At 51.0% G+C, this 27,527-nt stretch overlaps 1 protein-coding gene across 1 annotated transcript; it reads right to left on the reverse strand.

Moving 5' to 3' along the window:
- Positions 1 to 566: 566 nt before the first annotated feature.
- klhl40b (kelch-like family member 40b) lies at positions 567 to 27,527 on the reverse strand. Its single transcript, XM_072508105.1, has 6 exons — positions 26,311 to 27,527; positions 24,120 to 24,280; positions 11,275 to 11,382; positions 10,066 to 10,251; positions 5,110 to 5,256; positions 567 to 915 (listed from the first exon to the last, which is right to left on the reverse strand). Exons 1-6 carry the CDS (start codon positions 27,442 to 27,444, stop codon positions 804 to 806), a joined length of 1,848 nt encoding a protein of 615 aa, XP_072364206.1. The 5' UTR covers positions 27,445 to 27,527; the 3' UTR covers positions 567 to 803.

Raw genomic sequence — 27,527 nt, forward strand, 5'->3', positions numbered from 1 at the left:
GAGCACCTCAAACCAGTTCGACAGTTGCAAAGTCTGAGGCCCGTCTACTGTCTTCTCGGTCCCTTTACCTGCCTCACTCACTGTCACATCCTCTTGTACCTCACTGCTGACCAAAGTGTGTAGGTTAGGCGGGTTTGTGGGAATAGGGTGCTCCTTCGGAGGGTGCGTGCATACTCGATGGGCCGATTGGTCTCCTTATGCACTGTAGGGATTCTATGAAATCTATTCTCTACCGCCCTCTGGAACAAAGTGTCTAGGTATTTCTCCCCTTCCTTTATGTTGCGCAGTGCCTGCAGTTCAGCTTCTCGATCAATAATCCTGATCGGGAATTCCTCCAGCTGCTGACGTTTTCGGCAGATGTGTTTGTCTTGGATCACCTTGCCGTCCAAATTCCACAGCTGCAACATAACACCAGTCCTGCCATTGTCACATTATTTAGTTAGCTTAATCTAAATACTCAATTAATTCAAAAAAATCGACTCCCCTCAGAACATTTGTTTTCTTTTTGCGAAATAAACATGCAGTCATCATTACTGTGAAACATTACACACATCGTTCAAAAAGTATTGGTATGAATTTCTCTGGAGAACAGTTTATTGAGAATAGTTTATTTAATCATGTAACATCTTCATATTTGCATTGTTTATCTGAAAACCACTGGTTCTAAAATGTCTTAGCTAATTATTTTTTTTAGAAAAAGAGTACATTATTCCCATCGTTCAATATTCAGGTACAAATAACCTGTTTCAAAATAGCCCATTCCCTTTCCTTTCAAACCAGCTCCTAAATTAGTAGCATTCGGCTTATAACTTGTTCATTCGTAGAATATTTAGTCGAACAGGGAGGAAGGTTGCTGTTGCAGCGTAGGGGATCTCTCTGAGAATACCAATCCACTCCTCCTTCTCATCATCATACCTGGAATCAAAACAAAAGTATCTCATGGGGAAACTTGTCATGCTTGTGCCAACGCTTTGCAAGTAGTGACCCAATTAGTCTCTCCCCTCTCCATTGCTGTTTCCCCATAGCTCCTCAAATAGCTCCTCCGGCATCGGGGCTGGTTTAGCTCAGTGGGCTAGACAGCTGGTTTGAGGTGCAGAACAAGGCCAGCAGCGCGGGTTCAATTCCCGTACCAGCTGAGAATTCGGAATTCTCCCTCTGTGAACCCGAACAGGCGCCGGAATGTGGCGACTAGGGGCTTTTCACAGTAACTTCATTGCAGTGTTAATGTAAGCCTGCTTGTGACAATAAAGGTTATCCATTCAATTATTGCCTTTCCATCTAAAATATTCCCAGTGCAGAATGTAGGGAGGACATCACACAGTCAGCTGCTGAGATCCAACCCTTGAGTCTTTGGTTTTGATCAGGGCACAATCTTGTCCGAGCGATACAGCAGAGATAAACTGCGAGGCTGATCGCTAGCATGAGCATAGCAGCAGCAGGAGACCGCATTGCCCCTATCGCCTGTTCTGCTATTCCATGAGGTCATGGTTGACCTGTGACTGAACTCCATATACACCCACGTCCTTACCCCGGGCTGGCTTGACACGGGTCTCCAGACGCACAGTAATGTGGTTGACTCTTAACTACCCTCCGAAATGGCCGAGGAAACCACTCAGTTCAAGGGCAATTAGGGACGGGCAACAAATGCTGACCCAGCCGGCGACGCCCATATCCCATGACAGAATAAATTTAAATGAACAATTTATTGCCTTTTGTGAAAAGAGCTCCAAACCTTTAGCACCCTTTTTTTGTGCGGCAGTGTTTCCTAATTTCACTCCTAAAGGTATGCCGCCAATATGCCCAGCCAGGGGGAATAGTTCTCCATCCTATCTTGAGCTCCTTCATTGAAAACCTTAGTCGAATCACATTTTAACCTCGTGAATTCTGGGGAAGAATAATTGAATGGCCGCAATGAAGAATATTAATAATAATTTTTATTAGTGTCACAAGTAGGCTTACATTAACCCTGCAATGAAGTGCCTGTGAAAAGCCCCTAGTCGCCACATTCCGGCACCTGTTTGGGTACACAGAGGGAGAATTCAGAATGTCCAATTCACCTAACAAGCACGTCTTTCGGGACTTGTGGGAGGAAACCGGAGCACCCGGAGGAAACCCACGCAGACACGGGGAGAACGTGCAGACTCCGCACAGACAGTGACCCAAGCCGGGAATCGAACCCGGGTCCCTGGAGCTGCGAAGTCACAATGCTAACCACTCGGCTACCGTGAAACCTGAGATGCTGAAAGAAGATTTATTAAATATTGATGCATACTAACCTCGGGCTGTACTTCATGCTCTGCCATGTTTTCAGAACTGGGACACAACATTGGGTCTCGCTGTACGCGGACGACCTGCTCTGAAATGTAGCAGATCCAGGGGCAGGGATGGGTGAAATCATGGCGATTTGGGGGGAATTTGGCCGGTTTTCGGGGTTTAAACTGAATATGACAAAGAGCGAGATGTTTGTAGTCCAGGCGAGGGGGTCAGGAGGGTCGGCTGAGGTTAGTGGGGGACAGTTTTAGGTACCTAGGGATACAAGTGGCGCGCGACTGGGGCCGGTTACACAAGTTGAACGTGTCCCGGTTGGTTGAGCAGACGAGGGGAGAGTTTCGGAGATGGGATGCGCTACCGCTGTCGATGGCTGGGAGGGTGCAGACGGTTAAGATGATGGTCCTACCGAGATTTTTATTTGTATTTCAATGCCTCCCAATTTTCATCCCGTGGTCCTTTTTTAAGAGGATTAACAAAATCATTCTGGGCTTTGTCTAGGCGGGTAAGTTCCTGCGGGTGAAGAAGGTGATGCTCGAGAGGAATCGGGGGGAGGGGGGCTTGCCCTGCCAAATTTCAGTAATTATTACTGGGCGGCCAACATAGCCATGATAAGGAAGTGGGTGGTGGGGACGGGGGTGGTTTGGGAGCGGATGGAGGCAGCTTCTTGCGGGGGCACCAGCCTGGGGGCGTTGATAACGGCACCTCTGCCGTTCCCGCCGGCGAGATAATCCACCAGTCCCGTGGTGGTGGCGGCTTTGAGGATCTGGGGTCAGTGGAGGAGATACGTTGGAGCAGTGGGAGCATCGGTCTGGTCACCAATATGTGACAATCACCGGTTTGCCCCATGGAGCTTGGGGTTTAGAGTATGGCGAAGGGCGGGAATTGAGAGGATGGGGGACCTGTTCTTAGAGGGGAGCTTCCCTAGCTTGAGGGCGCTGGATGCTGGAGGAGAAGTTTGGGTTGGCAAGGGGGAACTAATTTAGATATTTACAGGTGCGGGACTTTCTGCGCAGGCAGGTATCACCCTTCCCACTCCTGCCACTAAGGGAGATCCAGGATCGGGTAGTGTCTGGGGGATGCGTGGGAGAGGGGAGCGTCTCGGACATCTACAAAGAACTCATGGGGGCGGAGGAGACGCAGACCGAGGAGCTGAAGCGTAAGTGGGAGGAGGAGCTTGGTGGTGAGATGGAGGATGGCTTATGGGCGGACGCGTTGAGCAGTCAACGCGATCGCAACATGCGCCAGGCTCAGCTTGATCCAATTCAAGGTGGTCCACCGGGCCCACATGACAGTGGCCCGGATGAGTCGATTCTTTGGGGTAGAGGACAGGTGTGCAAAATGTGTGGGAGGACCAGCGAACCAGAGTATTGAAAACAAGGGTGGCAATGAGGTGGCGATTTTCGGGGTGTCGGAAGACCCGGGAATCCAGGAGGAGAAAGAGGCAGACGTTCTGGCCTTTGCTTCCCTGGTAGCCCGAAGATGGATACTATTAGCATGGAGGGACTCAAAGCCCCCGAAGTCGGAGACCTGCCTATCGGACATGGCTAGCTTTCTCTGTTTGGAGAAGATCAAGTTTGCCCTGAGAGGGTCACTGTTGGGGTTCGCCCGGAGGTGGAACCGTTCGTCGACTTCTTCGCGGAGAATTAATCGTCAGCTGGTGGGGGTTGGGAGGGGGGGTTCGAGCAGCGTAGAATAGGGGGTCAAATAGGCGGGTCTTGGAGAGATGGGAGTCGGTGTTTGCACTATGTTTTTTGCTCTTTGTACATTGTTTTTATACTGTTGCTGTTTGTAATGCCAAAAATACCTCATTAAAATTGTTTGTTAAAAAAATAGAACTGGGACACAGGATACAATTAACAAAAGGAATGCTTGGGGCTGATGGAAAGAATTTCTTCATGGAGAAAGTGGCTCATAATGGGCCTGGGCTCTGGGTGGGACAGTGAAGGTGACAACCTCGCACTCATTCAACAGGAATGCAAGTTGCTCCGGATAACTGAGCTGAGTATGGGTCACAGCTCCAAGGACCCGGGTTCAATTCTGGTCTCGGGTGACTGTCTGCGTGCAGTTCACACTGCCTCCCCCTGTCTGCATGGGTTTCCTCCGGGTGCTCCGGTTTCCTCCCACAAGTCCCGAAAGATGTGCAGGCAAGGTGCATTGGCCATGCTAAATTGCCCCTGAGTGTACAGAGGGTTACTGGGTTACGGGGATAGGGTCAGGGCGTGGGGCCTAGGCAGGGTATTCTTTCCAAGGGTCGGTGCAGACTCGATGGGCCGAATGGCCTCCTTCTGCACTGTAGAGGTTCTATGACCAGGAGAGTCACTGGCGAATCTAATAACAATTTCAAGGGAAACGCTTCACCCAGAGAGAGTGGTTGGAATGTGGAAGGAGCTGAGGTGAGTAGTATTGATACGTTCAAGGAGAAATATGAAGGAGAAATGGAGAATGTTGATAGGGCTGAATGAAGAGGGGAGTGAGGAGGCTCATGTGGAGCATGAACAGCAATGAGGACCTGTTGGGTTAAGTCGCCTGTATGTGCTGTGTGATCTCCCTCAATTCTGTGTACATTGTGGAGTGTCTGACCGACTTGCAGGTGAAGTCGAGAAGGGGTGGAGGCTATTTCCTTCCTCTGGCCCTCTCTTCAGTCTGCTGGAGAGTCAGACTCGCACTCAACGCTCATCATGTCGTCAGCTTCAAAAAGCTGAGAAACGCGGACTTGGCTGTAAGGGTGCCAAACGAAGGGAGTCGGGGAAGAGAATTCTGGCCCTGTGGCTGGAGGGCAGGTCGAGGGAGTCTTTGAGGGGGGAGTGTTCGGCAGGTTCAGCGGTGTTTTAAACTTACTTCCAAATGTCATTGATTTCAGTTGGGACAAAATCTCCAGATTCAGCTTGCATCATAGCGAATCCACCAATGGCGTACAGGCATTTGGACAGGGTGACAAGGCTGAGTGAGCTACGCTCCTGAGGGAACTCCACCATCTCTTCCCACCTGCAGTGCGGAGAAAGAACCATAAGACCATAAGACATAGGAGCAGAATTAGGCCATTCGGCCCATCGAGACTGCTCCGCCATTCAATCATGGCTGATATTTTCTCATCCCCATTCTCCTGCCTTCTCCCCATAACCCCTGATCCCCTTATTAATCAAGAACCTATCTATCTCTGTTTTAAAGACACTCAGTGATTTGGCCTCCACAGCCTTCTGCGGCAAAGAGTTCCACAGATTCACCACCCTCTGGCTGAAGAAATTCCTCCTCATCTCTGTTTTAAAGGATCGTCCCTTCAGTCTGAGATGGTGTCCTCTGGTTCTAGTTTTTCCTACAAGTGGAAACATCCTCTCCACGTCCACTCTATCCAGGCCTCGCAGTACCCTGTAAGTTTCAATAAGATCACCCCCCTCATCCTTCTAAACTACAACGAGTACAGACCCAGAATCCTCAAACGTTCCTCATACGACAAGCTCTTCATTCCAGGGATCATTCTTGTGAACCTCCCCTGGACTCTTTCCAAGGCCAGCACATCCTTCCTTAGATACGGGGCCCAAAACTGCTCACAATACTCCAAATGGGGTCTGACCAGAGCCTTATACAGCCTCAGAAGTACATCCCTGTTCTTGTATTCTAGGACCAGTCAAACAATACCGAGAAAATGCCACCTCCCCTCTTCTCAAATCAACTATAGTGCCAACAGCAGACTAAGGACTTTCTTGTGTCTGGATGCTCCACAGGAGCAGTGGGATTGATCAGAAGACCAGGTCCCCTTTCCCCCTCCCCTCCCTTCCCCTTCACTGCAGCTCCTCCCCTTAGCCAGATTACGGATGATCCTGTGGAGCTCTTTGTGGTTCTGATCCAAGGATGGTTGGCCTAATGTTCACAAAGACCACAAGAAGCTTTTATATTGAACAAAGCTAAAGATTTATTTACACTATTTAATTGAATTTGACACTTACTCCTTGACAATAAACATACAATCTACACTCATCTACTACTAATACAAAAACTATGATCTGCTCTCACTCACACTATCTTTCCTACAGTCTTTCTCCAAGCCTTCTCCTCAACCTCTCACCCACAAGGATTAGCATCAATGTCTCGTACAGTTCTGTATCTAGCTCCCTCTAGTGGTTGATTTTGACGTAACATTAACCCTTACAGTTCTGCACATTTATCATAATGTCACAGGTCCTGCTTGGTTCTTTACAGCTAGAGTTGGGAAAATCATCACCGATAGCTTATTGGTGTCAGTCTGTAGCCTCAGACTCAAAAGGTTGAGAGTTCAAGCCCCACTCCAGAATCTTAAGGCTGCAGTCCAGACTGATGGTGTCAGTGGAGTGAGGGAGCACTGGGTGTCAGTGGAGTACAGAGGGAGCACTGGGTGTCAGTGGAATGTACAGAGGGAGCACTGGGTGTCAGCGGAGTGTACAGAGGGAGCACTGGGTGTCAATGGAGTACAGAGGGAGCACTGGTGTCAGTGGAGTGTACAGAGGGAGCACTGGGTGTCAGTGGAATGTACAGAGGGAGCACTGGGTGTCAGTGGAGTACAAAGGGAGCACTGGGTGTCGGTGGAGTACAGAGGGAGCATTGGGTGTCAGTGGAGTATCGAGGGAGCACTGGGTGTCGGTGGAATGTACAGAGGGAGCACTGTGTGTCAGTGGAGTACAGAGGGAGCACTGGGTGTCAGTGGAGTGTACAGAGGGAGCACTCGGTGTCAATTGAGTACAGAGGGAGCACTGGGTGTCAGTGGAGTGTACAGAGGGAGCACTGGGTGTCAGTGGAGTACAGAGGGAGCACTGGGTGTCAGTGGAGTACTGAGGGAGCACAGGGTGTCAGTGGAGTACAGAGGGAGCACTGGGTGTCGGTGGAATGTACAGAGGGAGCACTGGGTGTCAGTGGAGTACTGAGGGAGCACTGGGTGTCAGTGGAGTACAGAGGGAGCACTGGGTGTCAGTGGAATGTACAGAGGGATCACTGGGTGTCGGTGGAGTACAGAGGGAGCACTGGGTGTCAGTGGAGTATCAAAGGAGCACTGGGTGTCGGTGGAATGTACAGAGGGAGCACTGGGTGTCAGTGGAGTACAGAGGGAGCACTGGGTGTCAGTGGAGTTCAGAGGGAGCACTGGGTGTCAGTGGAGCACAGAGGGAGCACTGGGCGTCACTGGAGTGTACAGAGGGAGCACTGGGTGCTAGTGGAGTACAGAGGGAGCACTGGGTGTCAGTGGAGTACAGAGGAAGCACTGGGTGTCAGTGGAGTACAGAGGGAGCACTGGGTGTCAGTGGAGTACAGAGGGAGCACTGGGTGTTGGTGGAGTACAGAGGGAGCACTGGGCGTCAGTGGAGTGTACAGAGGGAGCACTGGGTGTCAGTGGAGTGTACAGAGGGAGCACTGGGCGTCAGTGGAGTGTACAGAGGGAGCATTGGGTGTCAGTGGAGTACAGAGGGAGCACTGGGTGTCAGTGGAGTGTACAGAGGGAGCACTGGGTGTCAGTGGAGTACAGAGGGAGCACTGGGCGTCAGTGGAGTGTACAGAGGGAGCACTGGGCGTCAGTGGAGTGTACAGAGGGAGCACTGGGTGTCAGTGGAGTGTACAGAGGGAGCACTGGGCGTCAGTGGAGTGTACAGAGGGAGCACTGGATGTCAGTGGAGTGTACAAACGGAGCACTGGGTGTCAGTGGAGTGTACAGAGGGAGCACTGGGTGTCGGTGGAGTACAGTGGGAGCACTGGGTGTCAGTGGAGTACAGAGGGAGCACTGGGTGTCAGTGGAGTACAGAGGGAGCACTGGGCGTCAGTGGAGTGTACAGAGGGAGCACTGGGTGTCAGTGGAGTGTACAGAGGGAGCACTGGGCATCAGTGGAGTGTACAGAGGGAGCACTGGGTGTCAGTGGAGTGTACAGAGGGAGCACTGGGCATCAGTGGAGTGTACAAAGGGAGCACTGGGTGTCAGTGGAGTACAGAGGGAGCACTGGGTGTCAGTGGAGTACAGAGGGATCACTGGGTGTCAGTGGAGTGTACAGAGGGAGCACTGGGTGTCGGTGGAGTACAGAGGGAGCACTGGGCGTCAGTGAAGTGTACAGAGGGAGCACTGGGCGTCAGTGGAGTGTATAGAGGGAGCACTGGGTGTCAGTGGAGTACAGAGGGAGCACTGGGTGTCAGTGGAGTACAGAGGGAGCACTGGGCATCAGTGGTGTGTACAGAGGGAGCACCGGGTGTCGGTGGAGTACAGAGGGAGCACCGGGCGTCAGTGAAGTGTACAGAGGGAGCACTGGGTGTCAGTGGAGTGTACAGAGGGAGCACTGGGTGTCAGTGGTGTGTACAGAGGGAGCACTGGGTGTCAGTGGAGTACAGAGGGAGCACTGGGTGGCAGTGGAGTGTACAGAGGGAGCACTGGGTGTCAGTGGAGTACAGAGGGAGCACTGGGTGGCAGTGGAGTGTACAGAGGGAGCACTGGGTGTCAGTGGAGTACAGAGGGAGCACTGGGCATCAGTGGAGTGTACAGAGGGAGCACTGGGTGTCAGTGGAGTACAGAGGGAGCACTGGGTGTCAGTGGAGTGTACAGAGGGAGCACTGGGTGTCAGTGGTGTGTACAGAGGGAGCACTGGGTGTCAGTGGAGTACAGAGGGAGCACTGGGTGGCAGTGGAGTGTACAGAGGGAGCACTGGGTGCCAGTGGAGTACAGAGGGAGCACTGGGCGTCAGTGGGGTGTACATAGGGAGCATTGGGTGTCAGTGGAGTACAGAGGGATCACTGGGTGTCAGTGGAGTGTACAGAGGGATCACTGGGTGTCAGTGGAGTACAGAGGGATCACTGGGTGTCAGTGGAGTACAGAGGGAGCACTGGGTGTCAGTGGAGTGTACAGAGGGATCACTGGGTGTCAGTGGAGTGTACAGAGGGATCACTGGGTGTCAGTGGAGTACAGAGGGATCACTGGGTGTCAGTGGAGTACAGAGGGAGCACTGGGCGTCAGTGGAGTGTACATAGGGAGCATTGGGTGTCAGTGGAGTACAGAGGGAGCACTGGGTGTCAGTGGAGTACAGAGGGATCACTGGGTGTCAGTGGAGTGTACAGAGGGAGCACTGGGTGTCGGTGGAGTACAGAGGGAGCACTGGGCGTCAGTGGAGTGTGCAGAGGGAGCACTGGGCGTCAGTGGAGTGTACAGAGGGAGCACTGGGTGTCAGTGGAGTACAGAGGGAGCACTGGGTGTCAGTGGAGTACAGAGGGAGCACTGGGTGTCAGTGGAGTGTACAGAGGGATCACTGGGCCAATGCTGGAAAATGGGATTAGAATACTTAGATGGTTGTTTTTGACTGGTGCAAATGTGATTGGCCGAAGGGCCTTTTTCTGTGCTGTAATCCTCCATGACTATGACCATCCAGGGCAAAGCAGTCCATTTGCAACACTCCATCCACCGCCTTCGATATCCACTCCCTCCACCAGCGACAGTAGCAACCGTGTGGACCATCGACAAGATGCACTGCAGCAACTCACCAAGGCTCCTCAAACAGCACCTTCCAGACCCAGAACCTCTACCATTTAGAAGGATGAGGGCAGCAGATACTTGGGAATACCACCACCGGGAGGTTACACTCAAAGTCACTCACCGTCCTGATTTGTAATGCCCTGCCGATATTCCTCCCGGGTTGCGAGCAATAGCGGCCAAGAGATTAGTTTTGGAATTCCTGGAAGTTTGACAGCTCTAGTTCCCACTCCTGGTGAACATCGAACGGATTGGGCTTGGCTTGGAATTCCCATTGGGATGAAAGCTGGCTGATCTGGGCTGCAGGTGCCAACATGCCGGACACTTACTTGTTTGTAGTTATATCATACACCTCGATGCTCCCAGTCAGCCCGCTGTCTGTGACCCCCGTCGCCACCCAGATTTTGTCCCTGTGGACGGTTGCTCCAAACAAAGAGCGGGCAGTCTTCATCGGAGCCAGCTCCTTCCATTCGAACCTCTGGGGGTTATATACGCACACTTTGTTCAAGCACTTCCTGCAAGCAATAGGTGGAAAGTCAGTGAAACCGCTGGTTTACCCCCTAGAGGGAGCAGCTTCATCAGCAGAGAAGCAGCTCATGAACGCTGGTGTCAGAGTGGTTTAGTTGGTGACATGTTTCCCTCTGACTGGGAAGGTTATTGTTCAATTCCTAACCCAGGGGCTTGAGTACAAAATACGAACTGGCCTTAATTACGCTCACAAAGACGGTGGCGAGCTTAGTAACGTGTGGCTTTCATGGTTCGCCCAGAGGTCAGTTCAGTGTCTGGAGTCACATGTAGGCCAGACGGGTAAGGATGGCAGAATTCCTTCCCTGAACAACATCAAAGACCTTCAATGAGGAGTTCCGGTGACATGTGCAAAACTCATTAACAGCTTCCTCGTCTGTAACTATAAAGTAAATGGCAGACTGTGACAGCTTAGAAACCATTCGGTAAAAACAAAGATATTCCATTTTATGAGAGAACCTCAGAAATAGTAACGGCGTGGTCCCGAATAGGTGTCTCGAAAGCGTGGAGTGATCACAGAAAGTAAAGAACTGAGGCAGCCAGGAGGCCCATAGTTTAGAAGCCTCGAGGACGAATGAATGGGCTTAGGGGGAGGGAAGGTGCACTGTGGATTTGGAGATGCCGGCATTGGCCTGGGGTGGGCACGGTAAGAAGTCTTACAACACCAGGTTAAAGTCCAACAGGTTTGTTTGGAATCACTAGCTCTCGGAGCGCAGCTCCTTCCTCAGGTGAGTCACTCACCTGAGAAAGGAGCTGCCCTCCGAAAGCTAGTGGTTCCAAACAAACCTGTTGGACTTTAACCTGGTGTTGTAAGACTTCTTACTGTGGATTTCAACACGGTGATTTCCTTCTAATGATGAAAGTCAAGGACCAAGTGAAATCCATCACAAGCAATTCAGGAGCTCGTCTCATAGATTAGTGAAGGGTGGAATTGGATTTAACCAGATCTCCGATCATCCTTCAAATTGATTCATGTTACTTGAAAACAATATTTAATGAAGGGATGTACTTACTTTGCTATTCCTTTGCCTCCTATTACATACACCCTTTCATTGTGAGACACCACCGAATGGCCGTACACTTCATACGGAAGTGGATCCGACTCTCCCCATTTAAACGTGCTGGAAATAGAAGGAGGTCGTTTTGAAAAACAAATACAGTGGAACATATGGACTGGGAGCAGGAGTAGTCAATTCAGCCTCTCCAGCCCACTCCGCCATTCAATACGATCATGACTGACCCCCTCTCGGCCCCAACTCCACTTTCCCGCCCATTCTCCATAACCCATTACTAATTAAAAATCTGTCTATCTCCTCCATAGATTTACTCAGAGTCCCAGCATCCAAAACGTACACAAACAAGCTGCTCTAGGGCAAGGGTCAGTATTTATAGGGGGTCATTCCGAATCTTAGGATGTACCAAGTCTGGTGGATAAAGAGAACCACTAGATGTTGTCCTGGGAGTGTCCCTTTAAGAGCGGTTTTTGTCTTATCACATGGCTTCAGTGATGTCAGTTTGTGGGCGGAGCTGAGCTGTGGCTGTGAGGTTCGCATTTCACCTTCGCTTTTAATTTTGACTGCTGTGGGCCACAGACAGAGAAAATAAGTGTTTTGGTCTTTCTCTCTCTATTTTCATTTAAATATCAGTTCCAGTAAAAACCCATTGATTATAACTCCCTGCTTTGGTAACTTAAAAGATATAGTTCGCTTTCCGGAAGGGTTTAAACCTGCTGGTGAGACGGGGGTCAGAATCTCAGGAAAAGCCAGTCTTATTCAAGTGAGAATGCAGAGTGCTGGGCCACGCCCTTGGAAAGGGTTTTTTTGGTTTATGGGATTTTGTTTTTGAATTGGAACAGTTATGGGGGGAATTCATTAAGTGGTATACATAGATTACTGAAGCTGTGGGGTATCTTTATGTTTGTAATTGATAAAAATTCTTGCCGTTTATTTACCCATATATGTTCTTACAATAAAGCTTATTTTGATTAAAGTGTCTGGGAACACTTGAATCGTGCCTGAAGGGAAGGCTCTAGCCGAATTCAACATAAAGGTTGCAGGTCAGGTGGACTTTGGAGTTTGTAAGCCCTGGCCCATAACAATGTAGCGTATTTAGATTTTCAAAATCCATTCAATAAGGTGCATTGAAAAGGTTGCTACGCTAGATATGGGGGTAATGGGAGGATTGACTAACTTACAGGAAACAGAGTCGGCAAGCTGTAACTGGTGGAGTGTCACAGGAATTGGGTCTCAACTATTTACATTCTATATTAATGACCTGGATGAAGGGGCAGAGTGCACTGTAGCCAAATTTGCAGATGATACAGATGGGTGCTGAGGCAAATTTTGAGGAGGGTGCAAAGAGTTTGCATAGGGAAATAGGTAGGTGTGGTAAGTGTGTGGACATTTGACAGATCGAGTATAATGTGGGAAAATGTCAAAGTTGTTCACTGCGGCAGGAAGAATAGGGAAGCAGAGCATTATTAAAATGGGGAGAGATTGACGCATTGTGTGGGACAGAGGGACCTGGGCCTCTTTGTACATGGATCACAAAATGTTAGCATTCAGGTACAATGAGTAATTAGCATGTTGGCCTTTATTGCAAGCGGGATGTAATATAAAATTAGGGTAAGTCTTCTTACAACTGTACAGGGCTTTGGTGAGATGGGGCCTGCGGACAGTTCTGGTCACCTTAGAGTAGAACCATAGAATCCCGATAGTGCAGAAGGAGGCCACTTGGGCCTTCGAGTCCACACCAACCCTTTGAAAGAACAACCCACCAAAACCCATACACCTGCCATATCCCCATATCCCCGCCTAACCTCCACGCCTTTGGACACTGAGGGGCAATTTAGCATGGCCAATCCACCTAACCCGCACATCTTTGGACTTTCTCTGGACCTCACTTAAAGAGGGAGATACTTGCATTGAAGGCACTTCAAGATGGTTCACTGGGTTGATTCCTGGGATGAAATGGGTTGTCTTACAAGGAAAGGTTGAGAAAGTTGGACCTATAGTTTAGAAGATTAAGAGGTGATTTTATTTAAACAGAAGATTCTAAAGGGTACTGACAGGGTAAATGCTGAAAGGATGCTTCCCCTTGTGGGGGTATCTAGAACTAGGGAACACAGTTTCAAAATTAGGCGTCTCCCATTCTGTCTTTGGGCTTCTTTACAAGGGGCTGCTGAGAGATTTAAAGGGAGTCTATAGGAGTGTGGCAATACTCACGGGGAGTCTCCAGGAGTGTGGCAGTATTCACAGGGAGACTCCGGGAGTGTGGAAATATTTACAGGGAGTCTCCGGGAGGGTGGCTGTATTTACAGGGAGTCTCCGGGAGTGTGGCAGTATTTACAGGGAGTCTCCGGGAGTGTGGCAGTATTCACAAGGAGTCTCCGGGAGTGTGGCAGTATTTACAGGGAGACTCTGCTAGTATGGCAGTATTTACAGGGAGTCTCCGGGAGTGTGGCAGTATTCACAGGGAGTCTCCGGGAGTATGGCAGTATTTACAGGGAGTCTCCGGGAGTGTGGAAATATTTACAGGGAGTCTCCGGGAGGGTGGCTGTATTTACAGGGAGTCTCCGGGAGTGTGGCAGTATTTACAGGGAGTCTCCGGGAGTGTGGCAGTATTCACAAGGAGTCTCCGGGAGTGTGGCAGTATTTACAGGGAGACTCCGGGAGTGTGGCTGTACTTACAGGGAGTCTCCGGGAGTGTGGCAATATTCACAGGGAGACTCTGGGAGTATGGCAATATTTACAGGGAGACTCCGGGAGTGTGGCAATATTTACAGGGAGACTCCGGGAGTGTGGCAGTATTTACAGGGAGACTCTGGGAGTATGGCAATATTTACAGGGAGTCTCCGGGAGTGTGGCAAAATTTACAGGGAGTCTCCGGGAGTGTGGCAGTATTTACAGGGAGTTTCCGGGAGTGTGGCTGTATTTACAGGGAGACTCTGGGAGTGCGGCAGTATTTACAGGGAGTTTCCGGGAGTGTGGCTGTATTTACAGGGAGACTCTGGGAGTGCGGCAGTATTTACAGGGAGACTCCGGGAGTGTGGCTGTATTTACAGGGAGTCTCCGGGAGTGTGGCAATATATTACAGAGAGTCGCCAGGAGTGTGGCAGTATTTACAGGGAGACTCTGGGAGTGTGGCTGTATTTACAGGGAGACTCTGGGAGTGCGGCAGTATTTACAGGGAGTTTCCGGGAGTGTGGCTGTATTTACAGGGAGACTCTGGGAGTGCGGCAGTATTCACAAGGAGTCTCCGGGAGTGTGGCTGTATTTACAGGGAGTCTCCGGGAGTGTGGCTGTATTTACAGGGAGTCTCCGGGAGTGTGGCAGTATTTACAGTGAGTTCCCAGGAGTGCGGCTGTATTTACAGTGAGTCTCCGGGAGTGTGGCTGTATTTACAGGGAGTCTCCGGGAGTGTGGCAGTATTTACAGGGAGACTCCGGGAGTGTGGCAATATTCATGGGTAGTCTCCGGGAGTGTGGCTGTATTCACAGGGAGTCTCCGGGAGTGTGGCTGTATTCACAGGGAGTCTCCGGGAGTGTGGCAATATTCACGGGGAGTCTCCGGGAGTGTGGCAATATTCACAAGGAGTCTCCGGGAGTGTGGCAGTATTTACAGGGAGTCTCCGAGGAGGGTGGCTGTATTTACAGGGTGTCTCCGGGAGTGTGGCAGTATTTACAGGGAGTCTCCGGGAGTGTGGCAGTATTTACAGGGAGTCTCCGGGAGGGTGGATGTATTTACAGGGAGTCTCCGGGAGTGTGGCAGTATTTACAGGGAGTCTCCGGGAGTGTGGCAGTATTTACAGGGAGACTCTGGGAGTGTGGCTGTATTTACAGGGAGTCTCCGGGAGTGTGGCAATATTCACAGGGAGTCTCCGGGAGTGTGGCAATATTCACAGGGAGTCTCCGGGAGTGTGGCTGTATTTACAGGGAGACTCCGGGAGTGTGGCAATATTCACAGGGAGTCTCCGGGAGTGTGGCAGTATTTACAGGGAGTCTCCGGGAGTGTGGCTGTATTTACAGGGAGACTCCGGGAGTGTGGCAATATTCGCGGGGAGTCTCCCAGAGTGTGGCAATATTCACGGGGAGTCTCCGGGAGTGTGGCAATATTCACAGGGAGTCTCCGGGAGTGTGGCAATATTTACAGGGAGACTCTGGGAGTGTGGCAATATTTACAGGGAGTCTCCGGGAGTGTGGCAGTATTTACAGGGAGTCTCCGGGAGTGTGGCTGTATTTAGAGGGAGTCTCCGGGAGTGTGGCTGTATTTACAGGGAGTCTCCGAGGAGGGTGGCTGTATTTACAGGGAGTCTCCGGGAGTGTGGCTGTCTTTACAGGGAGTCTCCGGGAGTGTGGCAGTATTTACAGGGAGTCTCCAGGAGTGTGGCTGTATTTACAGGGAGACTCCGGGAGTGTGGCAATATTCACGGGGAGTCTCCGGGAGTGTGGCAATATTCACAGGGAGTCTCCGGGAGTGTGGCAGTATTTACAGGGAGTCTCCGGGAGTGTGGCTGTATTTACAGGGAGTCTCCGGGAGTGTGGCTGTATTTACAGGGAGACTCCGGGAGTGTGGCAATATTCACGGGGAGTCTCCGGGAGTGTGGCAATATTCACGGGGAGTCTCCGGGAGTGTGGCAATATTCACAGGGAGTCTCCGGGAGTGTGGCAATATTTACAGGGAGACTCTGGGAGTGTGGCTGTCTTTACAGGGAGACTCTGGGAGTGTGGCAGTATTCACAGGGAGTCTCCGGGAGTGTGGCAGTATTTACAGGGAGTCTCCGGGAGTGTGGCAGTATTTACAGGGAGGCTCTGGGAGTGTGGCAGTATTCACAGGGAGTCTCCGGGAGTGTGGCTGTATTTACAGGGAGTCTCCGGGAGTGTGGCAATATTCACGGGGAGTCTCCGGGAGTGTGGCTGTATTTACAGGGAGTCTCCGGGAGTGTGGCAATATTCACAGGGAGTCTCCGGGAGTGTGGCAGTATTTACAGGGAGTCTCCGGGAGTGTGGCAGTATTTACAGGGAGACTCTGGGAGTGTGGCAATATATTACAGTGAGTCTCCGGGAGTGTGGTAATATTCACAGGGAGTCTCCGGGAGTGTGGCAATATTTACAGGGAGACTCTGGGAGTGTGGCAATATATTACAGTGAGTCTCCGGGAGTGTGGCAATATTCACAGGGAGTCTCCGGGAGTGTGGCAGTATTTACAGGGAGTCTCTGGGAGTGAGGCAATATTTACAGGGAGTCTCCGTGAGTGTGGCAATATTCACAGGGAGTCTCGAGGAGTGTGGCAGTATTTACAGGGAGACTCCGGGAGTGTGGCAATATTCACAGGGAGTCTCCGGGAATGTGGCAATATTCACAGGGGTCTCCGGGCGTGTGGCAGTATTTACAGGTAGACTCTGGGAGTGTGGCAATATTTACAGGGCGTCTCCGGGAGTGTGGCAATATTCACAGAGAGTCTCCGGGAGTGTGGCAGTATTTACAGGGAGTCTCCGGGAGTGTGGCAGTATTTACAGGGAGTCTCCGGGAGTGTGGCAGTATTTACAGGGAGTCTCCGGGAGTGTGGCTGTATTTACAGGGAATCTCCGGGAGTGGGGCAGTATTCACAGGGAGTCTCCGGGAGTGTGGCAGTATTTACAGGGAGTCTCCGTGAGTGTGGCAGTATTCACAGGGAGTCTCCGGGAGTGTGGCTGTATTTACAGGGAGTCTCCGGGAGTGTGGCTGTATTTACAGGGAGTCTCCGGGAGTGTGGCAGTATTTACAGGGAGTCTCCGGGAGTGTGGCTGTATTTACAGGGAGTCTCCGGGTGTGTTGCAGTATTTACAGGGAGTCTCCGGGAGTGTGGCTGTGTGGTAGTATGTATTGGGGGTCATGTGGGAATGGAAGCCCTAATGTCATTGGCTGACAGATCCCGGGTCCTGGTTGGCCGTTGACCTCAAGCTCCACCCTGAAGGCGAAGTATAAGAAGCCGGTGCCTTCCCCCGCAGGCCAGTTTACTATCGGGCTGCTGGGGAACAGACACGCTTAATAAAGCCTCATCGACTTCACTCTATTCGTCTCACGGAGTCTTTGTGCGCTACAGGCTGTATTTACAGGGAGTCTCCGGGAGTGCGGCAGTATTTACAGGGAGTCTCCGGGAGTGTGGCTGTATTTACAGGGAGTCTCCGGGAGTGTGGCAGTATTTACAGGGAGTCTCCGGGAGTGTGGCTGTATTTACAGGGAGTCTCCGGGAGTGTGGCTGTATTTACAGGGAGTCTCTGGGAGTGTGGCTGTATTTACAGGGAGTCTCCGGGAGTGTGGCTGTATTTACAGGGAGTCTCCGGGAGTGTGGCTGTATTTACAGGGAGTCTCCGGGAGTGTGGCAGTATTTACAGGGAGTCTCCGGGAGTGTGGCAGTATTTACAGGGAGTCTCCGGGAGTGTGGCTGTGTGGTAGTATGTATTGGGGGTCATGTGGGACTGGAAGCCCTAATGTCATTGGCTGACAGATCCCGGGTCCTGGTTGGCCGTTGACCTCAAGCCCCGCCCTGAAGACGGAGTATTAGAAGCCGGAGTCTTCCCCCGCAGGCCAGTTTACTATCGAGCTGCGGGGGAACAGACACGCTTAATAAAGCCTCATCGACTTCACTCTATTCGTCTCACGGAGTCTTTGTGCGCTACAGGCTGTATTTACAGGGAGACTCCGGGAGTGTGGCAATATTCACGGGGAGTCTCCGGGAGTGTGGCAATATTCACAGGGAGTCTCCGGGAGTGTGTCAATATTCACAGGGAGTCTCCGGGAGTGTGGCTATATTTACAGAGAGTCTCCGGGAGTGTGGCTGTATTTACAGAGAGTCTCCGGGAGTGTGGCTGTATTTACAGAGAGTCTCCGGGAGTGTGGCTGTATTTACAGGGAGTCTCCGGGAGTGTGGCTGTATTTACAGGGAGTCTCCGGGAGTGTGGCTGTATTTACAGAGAGTCTCCGGGAGTGTGGCAGTATTTACAGGGAGTCTCCGGGAGTGTGGCTGTATTTACAGGGAGTCTCCGGGAGTGTGGCTGTATTTACAGGGAGTCTCCGGGAGTGTGGCTGTATTTACAGGGAGTCTCCGGGAGTGTGGCTGTATTTACAGAGAGTCTCCGGGAGTGTGGCAGTATTTACAGGGAGTCTCCGGGAGTGTGGCTGTATTTACAGGGAGTCTCCGGGAGTGTGGCTGTATTTACAGGGTGTCTCTGGGAGTGTGGCAGTATTCACAGGGAGTCTCCGGGAGTGTGGCTGTATTTACAGGGAGTCTCCGGGAGTGTGGCAATATTCACGGGGAGTCTCCGGGAGTGTGGCAGTATTTACAGGGAGTCTCCGGGAGTGTGGCTGTGTGGTAGTATGTATTGGGGGTCATGTGGGACTGGAAGCCCTAATGTCATTGGCTGACAGATCCCGGGTCCTGGTTGGCCGTTGACCTCAAGCTCCACCCTGAAGGCGAAGTATAAGAAGCAGGAGTCTTCCCACGCAGGCCAGTTTACTATCGAGCTACGGGGGAACAGACACGCTTAATAAAGCCTCATCGACTTCACTCTATTTGTCTCACGGAGTCTTTGTGCGCTACAGGCTGTATTTACAGGGAGTCTCCGGGAGTGCGGCAGTATTTACAGGGAGTCTCCGGGAGTGTGGCTGTATTTACAGGGAGTCTCCGGGAGTGTGGCAGTATTTACAGGGAGTCTCCGGGAGTGTGGCTGTATTTACAGAGAGTCTCCGGGAGTGTGGCTGTATTTACAGGGAGTCTCCGGGAGTGTGGCTGTATTTACAGAGCGTCTCCGGGAGTGTGGCAGTATTTACAGGGAGTCTCCGGGAGTGTGGCTGTATTTACAGGGAGTCTCCGGGAGTGTGGCTGTATTTACAGGGTGTCTCTGGGAGTGTGGCAGTATTCACAGGGAGTCTCCGGGAGTGTGGCTGTATTTACAGGGAGTCTCCGGGAGTGTGTCTGTATTTACAGGGAGTCTCCGGGAGTGTGGCAATATTTACAGGGAGTCTCCGGGAGTGTGGCAGTATTTACAGGGAGTCTCCGGGAGTGTGGCTGTATTTACAGGGTGTCTCTGGGAGTGTGGCAGTATTCACAGGGAGCCTCCGGGAGTGTGGCTGTATTTACAGGGAGTCTCCGGGAGTGTGTCTGTATTTACAGGGAGTCTCCGGGAGTGTGGCAGTATTTACAGGGAGTCTCCGGGAGTGTGGCAGTATTTACAGGGAGTCTCCGGGAGGGTGGCTGTATTTACAGGGAGTCTCCGGGAGTGTGGCAATATTTACAGTGTGTCTCCGGGGGTGTGGCTGTATTTACAGGGAGTCTCCAGGAGTGTGGCTGTATTTACAGGGAGTCTCCGGGAGTGTGGCTGTATTCACAGGGAGACTCTGGGAGTGTGGCTGTATTTACAGGGAGTCTCCGGGAGTGTGGCTGTATTCACAGGGAGTCTCCAGGAGTGTGGCAGTATTCACAGGGAGACTCTGGGAGTGTGGCAGTATTTACAGGGAGTCTCCGGGAGTGTGGCAATATTCACAGGGAGTCTCCGGGAGTGTGGCAATATTTACAGGGAGTCTCCGGGAGTGTGGCTGTATTCACAGGGAATCTCCGGGAGTGTGGCTGTATTTACAGGGAGACTCTGGGAGTGTGGCAGTATTTACAGGGAGTCTCCGGGAGTGTGGCAATATTTACAGGGAGTCTCCGGGAGTGTGCAGTATTCACAGGGAGACTCTGGGAGTGTGGCAGTATTTACAGGGAGTCTCCGGGAGTGTGGCAATATTCACAGGGAGTCTCCGGGAGTGTGGCAATATTTACAGGGAGTCTCCGGGAGTGTGGCTGTATTCACAGGGAGTCTCCGGGAGTGTGGCTGTATTTACAGGGAGTCTCCGGGAGTGTGGCAATATTTACAGGGAGTCTCCGGGAGTGTGGATGTATTTACAGGGAGTCTCCGGGAGGGTGGTAATATTTACAGGGAGTCTCCGGGAGTGTGGCAATATTTACAGGGAGTCTCCGGGAGGGTGGTTGTATTTACAGGGAGTCTCCGGGAGTGTGGCTGTATTTACAGGGAGTCTCCGGGAGTGTGGCTGTATTTACAGGGAGTCTCCGGGAGTGTGGCAATATTTACAGGGAGTCTCCGGGAGGGTGGATGTATTTACAGGGTGTCTCTGGGAGTGTGGCAGTATTTACAGGGAGTCTCCGGGAGTGCGGTTGTATTTACAGGGAACCTCCGGGAGTGCGGTTGTATTTACAGGGAGCCTCCGGGAGTGTGGATGTATTTACAGGGAGTCTCCGGGAGTGTGGCTGTATTCACAGGGAGACTCTGGGAGTGTGGCTGTATTTACAGGGAGTCTCCGGGAGTGTGGCTGTATTTACAGGGAGTCTCCGGGAGTGTGGCTGTATTTACAGGGTGTCTCCGGGAGTGTGGCAGTATTTACAGGGAGTCTCCGGGAGTGCGGTTGTATTTACAGGGAGCCTCCGGGAGTGCGGTTGTATTTACAGGGAGCCTCCGGGAGTGTGGATGTATTTACAGGGAGTCTCCGGGAGTGTGGCTGTATTCACAGGGAGTCTCCGGGAGGGTGGATGTATTTACAGGGTGTCTCCGGGAGGGTGGTAATATTTACCGGGACTCACCAGGAATTTGTTCAACAGGCCTGGGGTATTTTGGAATCTGTTTATGTGTGTTTGGTGGCTGTCTAGTTTTTCATGTTATATTCACAGTATCACAGAATTCTTACGGTGCAGAAGGAGGCCATTCGGTCCATCAAATCTGTTCCACTTTCCAAACGAGCATCATGACATAGTGCCCATTCCCCTGCCTTTTCCCCGTATCCCTACACTTTGTGTCTGTTCAAATAATCATCTTTGCCCTCTTGAACGCCTCGATTGAACCTGCCTCCACCACACTTCCAGGCCCCAACCACTCGCTGTGTGAAAAAGTTTTTTCTCACATCACATTCGCTTCCTTTGCAAATCACCTTCAATCAGTGCCTTCGCGTTTTTGATCCTTTTACAAGTGGGAACCTTTCCACCATCTGTCCAGCTCCCTCACAATTTATGAGCATCTCTATCAAATCTCCTCTCAGTCTTCTGTCCTCTCCTCTCCTAGGAGAACAGTCCCAACCTCCTGAATCTACCCTCCTAACTGAACTTTCTTACCGCTGGAACTGCTCTTCGAACCTCTTCTGCGCTCTCTCCAATGGGTTCAGCACATTTCACTCAATGATGGAGATTTCGTATCCTTTTCCTGTTTCTTTAATGCTTCCTAAGGAAGCTAAGAGGAAACTTTAGCAACAGTTTTCATGCCTTAAAAATCTTTGTAAAGTTAACAGGTAGCAGATTTTCTCTCAAATAGAGAACCTTGAGCTTTGTTTAAAGTTTTGTCAGCGATCAGATTGAAGTAACAGGTGGGGCTCCCCTGATGCTCAACAAAGCCCCTTGGGAATGGAGCAATAATTAGATACATTTTTAAAGTTCCCCTCATAACCTCAGGATGCCGCAGAAGTAAGTGGTCATCGCTGTATTATAGGAAAGGCTGTTTATACACACACACGCCCACGCGCACACACACACCTAGAGACACATACAGTTCCACATGCACACTCATACAGACACGCATACAGTTCCACACACACACACACTCACTGGGCAGCACGGTAGCACAATGGTTAGCACTGTGGCTTCACAGTGTCCCAGGTTCGATTCCCGGCTTGGGTCACTGTCTTTGCAGAGTCTGCACGTTCTCCCTGTGCCTGCGTGGGTTTCCTCCGGGTTTCCTCCCACAGTCCAAAGATGTGCAGGTTAGGTGGATTGGCTATGCTAAATTGCCCTTGTTTTCCAAAAAAAGGGTAGGTGGGGTAACAGGGATAGGGTGGAGGTGTGGGAATAGGGTGGAGGTGCGGGCTTGGGTAGGGTGCTCTTTCCGAAAGCCGGTGCAGACTCGATGGGCTGAATGACCTCCTTCTGCACTGTAAATTCTATGATTCTATGACAATTCCACACGTACACTAATATAGACTCACACACATTCAGACACACAACAGTTCCACATACAGACACACACACAGACACACACATATATACACACACAGACACACATACAGACACACACGCACTCATATCAACACACACAATTCCACACACACAGTTCTACATACGGATACACACACAACACGTACATATAGACAAACACAGTTCCACACGCACACTTATACTGACACAAACACACACTCATACAGACACACAACACACACACGTATACAGATACACACAGTTCCACACTCACACTTATACTGACACATACATACACACTCCACTTGCATGGTCTCACACACAGAAACACACAGACACAGGGGCGGCACGGTAGCACAGTGGTTAGCACTGTTGCTCCACAGTGCCTGGGCCCCAGGTTTGATTCCCGGCTTGGGTCACTGTCTGTGCGAAGTCTGCACGTTCTCCCCGTGTCTGTGTGGGTTTCCTCCGGGTGCTCCGGTTTCAACAAAAAAAAACAAAGAACAAAGAAAGGTACAGCACAGGAACAGGCCCTTCAGCCCTCCAAGCCTGTGCCGACCATGCTGCCCGACTAAACTACAGTCTTCTACACTTCCTGGGTCCGTATCCCTCTATTCCCATCCTATTCATGTATTTGTCAAGTTGCCCCTTAAATGTCACTATCGTCCCTGCTTCCACCACCTCCTCCGGTAGCGAGTTCCAGGCACCCACTACCCTCTGTGTAAAAAACTTGCCTCGTACATCTACTCTAAACCTTGCCCCTCTCACCTTAAACCTATGCCCCCTAGTAATTGACCCCTCTACCCTGGGGAAAAGCCTCTGACTATCTTTCCTCCCACAAGTCCCGAAAGACGTGCTGTTAGGTAAATTGGACATTCTGAATTCTCCATCTGTGTACCCGAACAGGCGCCGGAATGTGGCGACTAGGGGCTTTTCATGGTAACTTCATTGCAGTGTTAATGTAAGCCTACTTGTGACAATAAAGATTATTATTATTATTATTATTATACACACACCCACACACAAACAGTCCCACACGCAGCAATGAATTAATTGGATAGATCATCTGAGTTTTCTTTAATGGATGTTGGTTGAGGGATAAATGTTGGATGATTCTCCACGGCCGCACCATCGCCAATCAGAATCAATTACACAACCAATCAGACACCCTATTCTCCAAATAAATTGTTGTGATTGTTTGAAATTTGGTATTCTTGTGTTCGACCTGATGAGTGCTAGTTGTAAAGCTTTGACAGCATGTCTCTCTATTCAGCAATATTCAGATGTAGGTCAGCCTGGATTGTGCATTCAGGTCCAAATCTGAGATTAGAGATGAGTGTGCAAACCATTGAGCCATGGCTGTCGCATGTATGACAGATATATCGCTGTGACTCACTGAGAATTGATTCCAGTATGGGAACCACGCCTATTATTTTACTCAGAGTGAAACCATAGTAGTTTTCCTACAGTACAAAAGGAGGCCATTCGGCCCATTGAGTCTGCACTGACACTCTGAAAGAGCACCCTACTTAGGTCTACGCGCCCGCCCTATCCCCATAATCCCCACCTAACCTGCACATTCCTGGACACTAAGGGGCAATTTATCATGGCCAATCCACCTGACCTGTACATCTTTGGACTGTGGGAGGAAACCGGAGCACCCGGAGGAAACCCACGCAGACGTGGGGTGAATGCACAATCACCCGAGGCAGGAATTGAACCTGGGTCCCTGGTGCCGTGAGGTAGCAGTGCTAACCACTGTGCCACCGTGCCGCCCACTGGCTGCACTTTAGCCAAATGCTCAGGATATTCCACCGGATGCAGAATCCATTCCCTTGATTTATGCCCTGTTGATTGAAACCTACTGTCGATCATAGCACATCGCAGTGTCCAGCGTCTTCTCCCCTTCATTGACTTCCTTCCCGCCGATGACATAGATGGCGTTTTCAGCTTCGCCCAGGCCAAAGAGACAGCGTGGAGATGGCAAGGGCGGCATTCCTAGCCAGTCAGAATCCAGGTGATCAAACTGCCCACAGGTCAAGATACAACGTTAGTAAGGAAGAGTAAATTTGCGGTCACATAGCTCAGCATCAGGCACTCAAAATACCTCGCGTCCCATCAGTTACCACTGAAACACATTCAGTTTTCTGCAACCAACCCACAGGATGAAAGAGATTTCCTTACGGAGGGAGTTCAGAGAATGCGGAGTGGTTGAGGTGGGAAGTGTCAAAGCCGCTACGATATATCCACCAGCAAACTCCAGGTTAACAGCACCGGCCTCATTTTACAACATAAGATTAGGCCCCCAGGTAAAACTAACATCCTCACCCACCATCCCTCTCCCGCCCACCCCTTTCCCTTCCTCCCCCAGACCCCTCTGACACCCCATCTCCCTAACTCCCACCTCCTCCATACTCCCCCCCCCCCCCCCCCCAGCCTCTCCCTTTCCGACAGATATTCTCTTTATTTTTCAGTTCTCTCGCTCCACATCCTCACGTCTCAGGCTGACATTACTTCTGCCACGTAACTATTTCCTGTTTTCCACTTTACGGATTGTTCAATTGCTTCTATTTCAGAGTCGCAGAGTTTTACAGCACCCAAAGAGACCCTTCGGCCCATCGCGTCGGTGCCGGCCATCCAGCACCAATCTATTCAAATCCCATTTTCCAGCAGTCTGTCCATAGCCTTGTCAGCTTTGGCATTTCAAGTCCTCATCTAAATGTTTCTTAAATGTTAAGAGGGTTAGCGGGTATGTGCATTATGGTTGGTTTTCTGTTGATGTTTGCATATTTCTGTACTTTGTAACTGTTTACGATGCCAAAAAATACCTGAAATAAAATTGTTTGTTAAAAAAAAAATGTTAAGAGGGTTCCCGCCTCTTCTGTGTAGTTATATATTTAAATATAAATATGACTTCAATTTTAGCCTGTGTCTCTAAGAGATCTGCAGCAATTGACAAAATACATCCACCATTTATCCCAATGACAGGTTTCATTGTTATGTCCCGATGATCACAATTCTGAATGTGAGGGGAGATTTCTCTCAGCGCAGGTTTACATCTGGAAGCTCTGATGAGTAAGAGCTAAAGCCACCAAGCAGCAATTTGCATTCTATGTGGAGTGAATTGGACAAATGGGGGACACGGTGCAGAGTTAGGGAATTGAATTTCACCTCAGCCTGCAAGGCAAGCTTAGGAAGTGAGTAGAAATTGGGGAGTGATGGGGTAGCCAGTGGGGATGACCCCCCCTCCCCAGCTCAAAGGCACTGAGGCCAGTTGGAACGGTCCCCTCAGTGCCAGCTGGGAATTAAACCTGGGATCTTCCCCATCAGCGAGAGCACTTACCCACTGAACAATGTTGTTATCGCTCACTATCGATTTTCAGTCCCCCCCCCCCCCCCCTTCGAGGTGCAGGCTTAGAATAATGCTTTAGAATGAGAGGAGTTTAATTAGAGGAGGGGGGGGGGGCACAGTGGTTAGCACTGCTGCCTCACGGCACCCGGTTCAATTCCTTGGGTGACTATCCGTGTGAAATCCCCCGTGTCTGCGTGGGTTTCCTCCAGGTGCTCCGGTTTCATCAGTCCAAAGATGTGCAGGTTAGGTGGACTGGCCATGATAAAATTGTCCCTTAGTGTCCAGGGATGTGCAGGTTAGGTAGGGTTATGGGGCATCGGGGATGGGGTGGTGGATTTGGCCTAAGTGAGGTGCGCTTTCAGAGGGTCGGTGCAGACACGATGGGCCGAATGGCTTCATTCACCACTGTAGGGATTCTATGGTTGTCCAGCACAGTAAGAGGCCAGTCAGCCCTGCTGGTCGATGCCAGTGTTTATACTCCACACAGGCCTCCTTCACCCCTATCCAATCTAACCCTTTCTTCTATTCCTCACTCCCCCTCATTCAGCTTCCCCTGCAATGCATATAGATTCGGGTTCAATTCTAAACATAATTTTTCAAAAAACTCCTCCCCTCTCTCTTGCACTTTAAACGTCACCGATAGGATAATTCAGGGACATAGAAGGAAATGAAGTCCGCCCAAGGAATAACTCCTCTTCACTCACCTGCAAGAAGTAGGAATGCAGCGGATTCTCCTTATTGCCCTCATTGTAGTAAAGGCCACCAGCTACGAAGATCTGGTTCTGCTTGGTCACTATGCTGGTGTGGTTTTTGGGAATCTTACTGGAGATGGAGGCAAAGTAGCATTCGTTGTTGGTGGGGTCATAGGCCACGGTGGCCTCATCATTAATCATGAAGATCAGATCTTTCACAAACATACCAAACCGTAGGTTTTCATTCAAGATGCCAGGTACCAGCTCTTCCTCTGCCTCCTTGGCCTCACCACTGACCGCGTCTTCTCCACTTTGGGTTTTCACGGCCACTGCCTTCTCCTTCTTGGTCTTCGCGGAGGGCCCTCTGCCCTCCTGGGCGTCCTTCACCAACTGAATCTTCTTGAGGAGCTCCGGGCTGGACTTGACTGTCGAGTTGCCCTCGACGTGCTCCTTCAGGTACTCCTTGGGCATCAGTCGGAAGCGTATGCAGTTGAACAGCTCCGGCAAGGCCTTGAGGTGGCTCTCCTCGTGAGCCGCCCAACTCATCACCGCCTCGAAGACTGCCTCTTCCTTCTCCACGTTGAGCGAGTCGCTGGCCACGATGGCGATGATCTCACTGGGGGACAGCTGGAGAAAATCTTGGTCCTTGCTGATCAGGTTGAAGTGGTCGCAGACAAAGTCCCTTGCCCCCACGGCCAGCCGGGGGCAGTCCAACATCAGACCCAGCCTGAAAATAGCCAGGCAGTTGCTGAGGCCCAGGCGTTTCTGCAGGTAGGAGATGCAGACGGTGAAGATGGAGGGGATCTGGAACATGTTGGCCGCCGTGAAGATATCCTGCACGTTGTTATCATTCAGCTGCACCTCCGAGCTGTAGATGTAAGTAAGAAGGACCTCGACCATCTCGGGCTCCACGTCCTCCAGGGTGATTTCCCGCTTCTTGCTCTCCTCGAGGTCGGAGAGGAACATGGCGCGGAAGTAGGGACTGCAGGCCGCCAGCACCAACCTGTGGCATGGAAACTCCTTGCCTTTCACCTTGAGGATGCAGTCCACAAATTTGTTGTTCTCCAGCAGGTCGCGGAGCCCCTCCTGCAGCAGGGTCTGCTGGTAGATGCGAGGTTCCTCTGCCGGGTCGATGGGAATCGCCATGGCCGACAGTGAATCTCTGTGAGAGACCAGACTGATCTGAAGCAGTTCCCAGCCGGCGAGAGCTCCAATTGATTGCTGCCCCA

The sequence above is a fragment of the Scyliorhinus torazame genome, chromosome 6 (assembly GCF_047496885.1).
Source record: "Scyliorhinus torazame isolate Kashiwa2021f chromosome 6, sScyTor2.1, whole genome shotgun sequence".
Classification (NCBI taxonomy): domain Eukaryota; kingdom Metazoa; phylum Chordata; class Chondrichthyes; order Carcharhiniformes; family Scyliorhinidae; genus Scyliorhinus; species Scyliorhinus torazame.